General features: G+C 37.0%; 3 protein-coding genes and 1 non-coding gene across 7 annotated transcripts; 2 read left to right on the top strand and 2 right to left on the bottom strand.

The window, feature by feature from the left end:
- Positions 1-108: 108 nt before the first annotated feature.
- On the top strand, positions 109-1,177 carry LOC692951 (mitochondria-associated granulocyte macrophage CSF signaling molecule; the record flags this gene model as incomplete). Its single annotated transcript, NM_001046791.1, is given in 1 exon segment — positions 109-1,177. A coding segment is annotated over 1 exon segment (384 nt). The 3' UTR covers positions 538-1,177.
- LOC101744700 (transmembrane protein 169) lies at positions 584-2,970 on the bottom strand. 2 transcript variants are annotated; one of them, XM_012691160.4, is made up of 3 exons: positions 2,697-2,965; positions 1,899-2,523; positions 584-1,583 (listed from the first exon to the last, which is right to left on the bottom strand). In XM_012691160.4, the coding sequence occupies exons 1-3, from the start codon at positions 2,796-2,798 to the stop codon at positions 1,402-1,404; spliced, it is 909 nt and encodes a 302-aa protein (XP_012546614.1). In that variant the 5' UTR covers positions 2,799-2,965; the 3' UTR covers positions 584-1,401. The 2 variants fall into 2 exon arrangements, with proteins under 2 accessions (XP_012546614.1, XP_004927101.1); XM_004927044.4 differs by having other exon boundaries at positions 584-2,523; positions 2,697-2,970.
- Positions 2,971-5,129: 2,159 nt separating this feature from the next.
- On the top strand, positions 5,130-9,923 carry LOC101744555 (3-hydroxyacyl-CoA dehydrogenase type-2). 3 transcript variants are annotated; one of them, XM_062669451.1, is made up of 5 exons: positions 5,130-5,197; positions 6,325-6,557; positions 8,063-8,227; positions 8,720-8,957; positions 9,665-9,923. In XM_062669451.1, exons 2-5 carry the CDS (start codon positions 6,396-6,398, stop codon positions 9,856-9,858), a joined length of 759 nt encoding a protein of 252 aa, XP_062525435.1. In that variant the 5' UTR covers positions 5,130-5,197; positions 6,325-6,395; the 3' UTR covers positions 9,859-9,923. The 3 variants fall into 3 exon arrangements, with proteins under 3 accessions (XP_062525435.1, XP_062525436.1, XP_004927100.1); XM_062669452.1 differs by having other exon boundaries at positions 5,134-5,197; positions 6,311-6,557; XM_004927043.4 differs by lacking the exon at positions 5,130-5,197 and adding an exon at positions 6,112-6,270 and having other exon boundaries at positions 6,393-6,557.
- Positions 5,181-5,271, bottom strand: Mir2820-2 (microRNA mir-2820-2). Its single transcript, NR_107436.1, has one exon. It is a non-coding gene; the product is annotated as a microRNA mir-2820-2 (primary transcript).
- Positions 9,924-10,146: the final 223 nt, after the last annotated feature.

Raw genomic sequence — 10,146 nt, 5'->3', positions numbered from 1 at the left:
GCTTATGGACTACATTCCCTTTGTCATTTGGAGAAGAACATTGAAAAAAGCGTTTTCACTGTATTTCCGTCAGTCACTATTGACGGTTAATCTATTTATTTTGTGGTTATTTCGTAATGACAAAAACTTGTATAAGACGGTTGATAATGAAACATGGCTAAATACATAGCTCAGATAATAGTTTTGGGCGCTCAGGTTGTAGGTCGAGCATTCGCACGCGCCTTGAAACAAGAAATAGCTGCATCCCAAGAGGCAGCGAAGAGGGCTGGCGGTGGACCCGAAGGAGCGCGGAGAGCTGCTGCCAATGCTTCCACAGGGTTGACTTTAGAAGAAGCAATGCAAATATTAAATATAGAAAAAGTAGACCCCGAGAAAATTAGTAAAAATTATGAACACCTTTTCGCCGTAAACGACAAATCGAAAGGAGGTTCGTTTTATTTGCAATCGAAAATCGTAAGAGCGAAGGAGAGATTAGATGCGGAACTAAAACAAACATCACCCAACTCCGAGCAGGGCCCGTCTAAAGACACTTCATGAGACTCGGCTGTGATTTAGTGTGTAGTGATTAAAATTAGTAAATTGATTTTCCTGTAAAATATGTTTATTGAGTACAAACGCCCACAATAGTGACTAGAATACATCAGTCTTCATAAACATTGATTATGCTTTAATACAAAATTTCATTGATATTATATTGCTGTAGAAAGTTTAATACAATCAGTTACATTACTTGCTAAAGCATTGTTACTTTTATTGTTTTAATAATCAATAAATTATTGCTAAGCACAACTTTTTATAATTTTATATTGTACATTAAACTACCTGACACATTTTTTTTGCATTTTCAGTAGCCAATAATGCTACAGTTACATTTTTCTTAACCTTAATAATTAAGTTTAAAATAATATGAGATATGTAAAAATCACACACTACAATATTTATTATTAAAGTTATTGACAGACTTGTGATATTCCTCAATTTGTAAAAAAGGGCAAAAAAATCATTCACTATTCTAATGACTAGACTGACTAGGTTATATGGAATGTTTTGGAAGAACTTGAGCAAGATTTAATATAAAAATACAAATTAATTTACCATAAAAGTACTACCTTCCTCCTTGTTCCCAATCTCTTATAGCGCACACAATCCAAACACTTCACAATATTATATGCTCCCTTATTAAGACAATTCTATGAACACCAATTTCTGGTTTTCAAATATGTAGCATTTCATAACTTTTCTTGTCAATTGAGCAGAGGAAATACACTACATTTTATTATATAATTAAAATGCTTCTTTGAATTATTGTTGTCAGCAAAACGGTATACAGCTCATAACAGCAATAATCAATATTAAATTTATATTCATGGCAGTGTCATATAAAAGAAAGAGACAAATTCATTATGGTTTTACGTCCATTAAGACCACAACCTCATAAGGACTACACTCTGACAAGCTTAACATATTACAGAGCCAACCATAGTAGCCTTTCTCAAAATCACATACATCCTTCCACCAGTTACCGGCGCTGAATGTGAGCTGTACGATTCCTGCGTATAATCCAAGGCCAATGGTGAAGATCACTATCAAAAATGGATAACACAAAATTATCAATGGAGCTAATACAACTTTTTTAATGCAACTAAAATTTTCAGTTATATGTGTGAATATGTTATACCACGTTATGGTCCCCATATAAAATGAGTACAAAGCCGAGATACATGTCACAAATGGAATGCAGATAAGAGTAAACAAGAACACATGAGGCCCATTACGAATAGAGCACTTTGAAATATCCATCTTGTTGTATTCTTCAGCTACGATGGTAGCTTCAATTATTTCAAGTTCTTCTCGAGATATGTTGAGTTTGACGTCTACATTCTGACCTTTTTTCTTACCTCTTTTAATTGTGCCAGTCATAGCCAAGTAGCCATCTTTAAATTCTGTCAAGGAGCATTCAGGTGTAACTGGCCCTTCAGATTCTAGTTTTGATGCAGTATTTTCTGCAGCTGTGTTCTCATATTCAGCGACTCCGGCAACAATATTCACTTTTTTCTTCTTCTTTGCACTGTTTTTCAAGCTGTCAGTCAACGGGCCCATTTCAAAACTGTTTTCAGACTGTGTTTGAGACAGACTATTTGGTGTTGGGCATGAACTCTCATATTGCTCACCAATAAAGATTTTGCAGTTCTTTTGTAATTCATACTCATTGGTTTCTCTCAAATCGCCGTGGCTTGAGCACGCATCTGAGGAATTTTCATATATTGGTGACAAGTCTATGATTTCACGGCTGCCATTTATGTTACATAGGGCTTGGTAGCCATTCTTATGTGGTTGCTTTTGAACGTCTGTTTCAGTTGACTCAAGCTCCTCATCAATTTCATCATTGATGATGGGTAAGTGTATTTTCATGTTTGATTTGATGCCTTCCATAGTGGAATGAATGACACCGTTCGCAGTGTGTTCAGACACCGGTGATAGGCCGCTCGTGTATTTCACCGGAAATGTATTGTCCGGAACACCCTGGAAATGTAAAAGGAAAAAATCAATAAACGCATAAATTCTGTTCCTTGTATTTCCGCTTTAGTTTTATCATTGTTTGTTTCTTGAGAGTCATTAATAATTTTTATTTGACTGTAAACCGTTTATTAACATTAGTCTGAAAGTTTTGATTCAAGAATAGTGGTAATTTATACCTGTATCGCAATTACGTGGTCGACATGGCTAGCCACTGCGTTGGCTTTTTTGCCATTCCGCTTTTTCGGAAGTATGAAAATCGGCTGTTCTACTTGTGCCATGGCTATTTTGTCCCTGTTGTGCTTAGCTTTCGTATCAATTTTATTAGAAATGAGGCATTCCAATACGTAAGAGCCGCTAGATAGTAAACAAAGCGGTCCAAAACGACCAAAACAGTTTATTTAACATCACTACATAATCTGTAAAAACACAGACTACATCAGACTAGACAGGATGCCCATGTGATCGTGAATAAAACAAAATTACATTCAGTATATGTATGTATGGGAATCTGCTTTTATGATGCTATCATATCGCTCTCGAGTTATCAAGTGTTCTGTTATTTAAAAACACATAACTAATACATACATACGATATTTGTGAAAAATTTAAAGGTTTTATGATAGGAATGTGGACAGAGAATTAAAAATTAAGTTTATTGTTTCATTATTTAAGGTATAATAATTAAGGTGGCGTATTAAACGTTTGGTATCTGTGAGAGTTTTTATTATTATTATTTAGAAAGGAAGGAGTACTGGTGGTCCAGAGACTTTTTCAGTTTCACCAATATAGGTGGGCGAGCACGGGCTCAGCCAGGGGGTGGGATTTACCAACAGCTGCCCAAGCGTCCCTGAAGGGAACCTAAAAGCTCAAGGGCAGTTGCTTCATGAATGCATCAACTACCGGATCGAAATCGTGACCTGCTGAGAAGTTTCTCCAGCGAGAAACATAGTAGACTGCTGTGTGTGATATGAGTTAAGATGCACGTTGAACTCTCTAAGTCATTCAATCCTGTTTTTGCAGGATAGCCGTCGGAGCTCCGTGGTTAGTCAGGAATGTCGACCTCCATGACGACCTGGACTTAGAATCCATCAGTAAGTATCTTCAGTCGGCGCCGATGCGCCACTTCGATAAAGCGGCACGACGTGAGAGCCTTCTCATCGTGACCGCCGGTAAGTACATTCCCGATCCTGCGGACAGAATGGAGAGCAGTCGACGTCGGCCCAAACACGTCATTTCAGATCTTCCCGATCCACTAACGGTGCTTTTAGGTACCTCAAGCACCGGTCATCGTTCTCGTGGAAACCGTCGCTTGCGACGAAGGGCTCGACGGTAAGTTAACCTTCAGACACAGCCCACTGAGTTTCTCGCCGGATCTTCTCAGTGGGTCGCGTTTCCGATCCGGTGGTAGATTCTGCGAAGCACGGCTCTTGCTAGGGTTCGTGTTAGCAACGTCGTCAGGTTTAAGCCTCGTGAGCTCATCTACTAGTTAAGGTTACGCTGAAATAGCCTCTCAAGGCTCTCCACTAGGTAGGATAAAAAAAAAAAGTTTATCTCTTTGGCGAGGTCGACGAGTATGGCTAACAGGATCTATAAGTGTGCTCTTAGTCCTAAAGCTGCAGGCGTCTAATAGTTAGTGGACCAGATGGATCCGTAAGAGCTTGTCTAGGGCGTTGACGATGACTGGCATCTGTGTGAGTCATCGTCATCATGACGCGTGGCCTTATCGAAGTACCGTCTCTACGCTCACTTCTTCAGATGCTACCAGATGGATTCCACGCCCAGATTATCGTATTGGTCGACGTTCCTCATGAAACACGGTGCTCTGACTGGGTAACTGGTAAAAACGGGATTGGAGGGTGTCTATGTTGGTGCGGGCCACTTGAGCAAACTCCATACTCACTTAAGTCATTATGGATCGTGCGTGTGTAAGTTTCGTAAAATGTCTCTTTGTTCTGAAGGGACATTTTACTCTACTTACAAATCATGACAAAAAGTCTACTGAGGATTAAGGCGGCTTGTGAAAGCACACAAGGGTGGGAAAAGTAAATAAAGTCGGTGAAAACTACTTTTCTTCCATAAAACCTAATGAATTTTCAGTAAATTTACTGGAAAGCTATTTTATTTTAACCATCTGTGTTATCTTATAATACTATATCATTTAATTATATTTTATTTCATCTAAATATCGTTCCATTTCACTTAGACATTGAAATGGTTAAATCTTTGTAACAGAAAATGTGTGCGTGTACTAGTGTACACACGTAAGAAGTGAAACTTGTTTATGGCCTTATTTTTCGAAAAATGATCTACATGCAACTTTCTAGAAATTGGTTAAATAAAGTTAAATTAGATAAAGTTTAAACAAAAGGATTTTATTATCATAGACATGAATACAAAAAAGTTAAATTAGATAAAGTTTAAACAAAAGGATTTTATTATCATAGACATGAATACAAAAAAGATTGCGCGTAACGGAAAAATGTGACGCGTAACCGAAAAATGTGACGGTAAATTTTTTTCCAACGCCGATAAAGAAGTTTCACTTCAAAAATAAAGTCACATGTTACGTTACTTATTTTGTAGTTTGTAACTTTGTGGTCGAATGAACTATACTCCCTTTTGCGTCTCCTATCGAAAAATCAATCAAACAAATATCCGACTAAAGCGCCTTATTCACGTTCCATCTTGCTGTACGTCCCGCTAAGGCCATGCACGATGCACGATGCAAAAGGATCATGAATAGGCTTGACGTACGTCGATAATTATTATTAATTGTTTGCTGGATTTGCACGACCAATTTTGCATCCAGCGAGCGCCCCCACCACCGCGTACGTCGTGCAGATAGACAGTGAACAACGCTGACGTACGTCAGAGTGGTCCTGCGTCGTGCGTGCTTGATCGTGTATAGACTTTCTGTACAGCAGATTTAGCATTTAGAGCTTGTTTCGAGAGGAGACTGCACGTCAAAATGGATCGTGAAACACTTTCAAGATTTATTGAGAGGTATAAGTTCCACATGTTTGTGGAATGTCTCAAGCGCAGACTATATGAATAAACCAAAAATAATACACGTATTACAATTTTTTAGGCCCATTTTAGGGGAAGCTGCAAGGATTGATAGCGTGCGTAAAAAATAATATTAATTATTTGAGTATAGTCTGCACGTTTAAAAAAAACCATCCAAAACCTCTTGCTATTTTTTGCCACTCTTCTGCTGCTGCTGACAACATCAGAAGGACTCCCATTTTTGGCGTTTTGATAAAACAGCTGGCATTTTAAATAAATTAAAACCCTCATTTAATTCGTTCGATTTATTCTGTTCGCGCTTGATACATCCAGCACCGCGGCCTTGAGCTGACGTACAACTGTGATGGATCGTGAATAAAGCGCTAAATGCATCGTGCATCGTGCATGGCCTTGGCGGGACGTACAGCAAGATGGAACGTGAATAAGGCGCTTTAGGTTATTACATGGAGTTAATAAGTACCTACGAAATACTAACTCTATGGGTTATTATGTCATTTCATTTCATGCCATGCCATGCCATGCCATGTTTCATATTATTAATCAGCTTCATTTCATTTCATAATATCATATTTCATAAAAAAAATATATATAAAAGATTAGGTTGTATGGTGTGATACCTTTGCCTTTCCATTTGGAAAAATAAAACTACTACTACTAAGGTTATTGTTGAAAACACATTTAAATAAAAACTATTGGTCTTCCTTATCGTAAAAAATGCATAAGGTAATCGTTGTAAACAATAAAGTAATAGCTGTTTATTCAGAAAAAAAAATACAGTAAAACCATAACCTCTAAAAGCTAAATAACAATTGGTTTTATTTTGTTGTATATTTTCATTTATCCAGGGTATGGTCAGCCTGGTAACTGGTGGAGCTTCTGGGTTAGGTAGGGCTACAGCTGAGAGACTGGTGAAACAAGGCGGAAAGGTTGTTCTGCTAGATATACAAGGAACGAGACTTAAAGAAGTTACAAAAGAAATAGGGGACGATGCTGTAGCTGTGACGGGATCAGTAAGTTATTTAATTTGGGTAACTAATTAACAAATAATTAAATTTATCAATATAAAATTACTTCATCTACATTCATCTAATGTCAAAATTAATATTATAAATGCTCTGAGGAATTGTTTGAGATTATACCATCATCTCGTTTTTACCATCGCACCGCCTGCCACCGGAGTAGAGTTCATCCATACTACCTGGAGCCACTGTGTTCATCCACGTACCATCCGGCTTTGGAATGAGCTCCCCTCCATAGTGTTTCCCGAGTGCTATGACATATCCTTCTTTAAACGAGGCTTGTGGGGAGTACTTAATGTTAGGCAGCGGCTTGGCTCTATCCCTAGCATTGCTCAAGTTCATGGGCGACCGTAACCACTCACCATCAGATGGGCCACATGCTTGTCTGCCTACAAGGGCAATAAAAAAAAAGTGATTTGTTTTTGTTATTGAGTAACAATCAAAAATCTGTATGGATTTTCATATAAAGATAATTTAAGTTTATATTCTGGACCAACAAGTAGTAATGTTGGGTAGAAAAACTATAATAAACACACCATTGTGCTCTCTGCCTTGTGCTTTTACATACCAATGGATCTTAAATTTTATTCATAGATTATTAAGAGATTTATAATCCAGTATGACACAAGCAACTTTTCAGTTAATTTTTGGCTACTTGTATACAGTTGAATATAAACATGTTTTTTTAGTATTTACTTTTTTTGTATCAAATAGTTTAAATCATTTTGGCAGGTGGAAGATATTTCATTAGTTACTGCACAATTACACATTACAAAGTTTTAAACTAATGACTGATTATTGACTTGAGAGATTCAACAGTTTTCTTTTACTTTTTGGAGTTTACTCCTTTAGAATCGATTTACATATATAGGCCCGGGGTATGAAAATTATGGGGACCAAAATCGTACTAGCATGTCACACGAAATGCGTTATGCGCCTGATTGCGCATGTCACACGAAATGCGTTATCGCAGGTGACGCCGGGCTGCTGCGCCGGCAGTCCGCCACAAAGCCTCGTACTGATCGCGCGTTTCTCTCATTATTGTATTTTCATATATTTGTTAGTCGTTTGTTTTGTGTCTCGTTAATTTGTTAATAATCTGTAGTGTATCGTGTTGTCGTAATATAGAACTATTTCTCGTATTGTTTCGTTTAATTTTTTATATCCAGTAAACTCCAGTCGTGCGTCGGAGCGGACACACACACTTTTTTTTTATTTTATTTTTCATTACTTATACATGAGCCCACCTGATGATAAGAGGTTATTGAAGCATATAGACATTAACAATGTAAATGCAGCCACCCACTTTCAGACATGAATTCTAAGTTCTATAGTACAATATCCCACCTTTCAAACCATTCTCATTCACTGGCAAGACTGGAAAGCATCAGTCATTGGTCTGGTGACAGTCAGGGTGGTGGTTTCTTTTTTCTTGTGTGTGGTGGTGATACCACCAGTAAAATAAGACAATAATTTATGAGTTATTTTGTCAACAGATAACATCAGAGGATGATGTTAAAAAAGCACTGGACATAACCAAAGACAAATTTGGCAGACTTGATACACTAGTCAATTGCGCTGGACAGTCAATAACACATCAGATTTATAACTTTAATAAAGATTTACCCAGTACATTGGCAGATTTTACAAAAATTATCAATGTAAGTGAATAATAATTTTTACTTTATTATTAGCCACATGCCTATCCTACCCTTAAAAACCTATAACTAAAAATCCCTAATTGGCCATTGTTAATGATTTGATTCCATTAAATAAAATAGAAAGGAATGTGCTTATTATAAATTATTAGACCTACCACATTTTTATTGGTTTATTTTTAAATGAAATTATAAAATTTTATAGTATTATTATTAATATAAATATAATTAATTCATATTAATATAATATTAATCTTCTCCATATGTATGCATTAAAGAGTTTTGGCATTAAAAAAAATTCATTGTGCAATACTTGAAATAAGTGAGCTGAAACTCTATGTGCTTATGCTGTCTGACTTTCAGACATATCAGACTTATCACACAAATATATGGTTACCAAGTTTCACAATATACAACAACAATAAATTTTAATTGAAATATTTCAATAGATCAACTTAGTTGTTAGTATAAATAAATAAAAATAAATAATTTCAGATCAACACTGTTGGAACATTCAACACAATTAGGTTATCGGCTGGACTGATTGGTAAGAATGAACCAGACGCTAATGGCCAAAGAGGAGTTATAGTAAATACGGCATCAACAATAGCATACGAAGGAGATATTGGTCAAGCTGCATATGCGGCATCAACTGCGGCAATAATAGGAATGACGTTACCGATTGCAAGGGATCTAGCTTCAAAAGGCATTCGAGTTGTTACCATAGCACCAGGTATGCATGTTTCAATCCATCAGTCACTACTTCAGAAACTTCAATTTAAACGGTTTAGACACATGTACTTTTTTTTTATTGCTTACATGGGTGCACGAGCTCATAGCACATGTGATGTTAAGTGGTTACTGGAGCCCATGGACATCTACGACGTAAATGCGCCACCCACCTTGAGATATAAGTTCTAAGATCTTAGTATAGTTACAACGGCTGCCCCACCCTTCAAACCGAAACGCATTACTGCTTCACGGCAGAAATAGGCAGGGCGGTGGTACCTACCCGCGCGGACTCACAAGAGGTCCTACCACCAGTAATTACGCAAATTATAATTTTGCGGGTTTCACTTTGATTACACGATGTTATTCCTTCACCATGGAAGTCAATCGTGAACAATTATTGTTGAGTATGTAATTCATTAGAAAAACTGGTACCCGCCTGGGATTCGAACACAGGTGCATCGCTGAACACGAATGCACCGGACGTCTTATCTATATAATATTCGAAATAATTATAGGTAATACATACCTGTTAACTACTGACTTAAATACATACATACGTAGAGTACCTAACCCTTTCCCTTTTTCGCATTACTTTTAAAACTTATTTAAGAGAATGCTATATCTAATTGCTGCGACAACACTTAAGAGGATCTTTCTTCCTCAGCTTGTATGCCTGAGTAAAGAGCTAACAATGTCTTCATTTTACAGGTATATTTGACACGCCCCTAACGTCATATTTACCAGAGAAAATGAGGGAATTCATCAAGCGTATGACTCCATTCCCCTCGAGATTGGGCAAACCTGAGGAGTTTGCTCATCTCGTTACAACTATAGTTGAGAATCCAATGTTGAACGGAGAAGTCATAAGATTAGATGGTGCACAAAGGTGGTTTCCGCTTTGAAATCATGTTAAGTTAGATTAAGTATTGTTTAAGACTGTTAATAAAGTTGAATGTTGTAGTTGTTTTATTGTCTATTAATTTATTGTGTAAAAATAAGAGTGAATAATTTTATATTGCCCTTTTAGCATTGATGCTAGGAAACGATATTACACCTATTTGCTTGGTGATCCGTGTTTAAATCAGGTATGGGCAGGGCAACCTTTGACATGTTGAGGGCCAAACTTTGGCGTTTAGCAAATACGTTCGCGGGCCGCATTTAAAAGTATTTAGTGCATTTTAAAGTAAGTA

The sequence above is a fragment of the Bombyx mori genome, chromosome 7, assembly GCF_030269925.1.
Source record: "Bombyx mori chromosome 7, ASM3026992v2".
Lineage (NCBI taxonomy): Eukaryota > Metazoa > Arthropoda > Insecta > Lepidoptera > Bombycidae > Bombyx > Bombyx mori.
The sequence above is the reverse complement of the archived record's forward strand: the minus strand, read 5'-3'. Positions and strand labels throughout refer to the sequence as shown.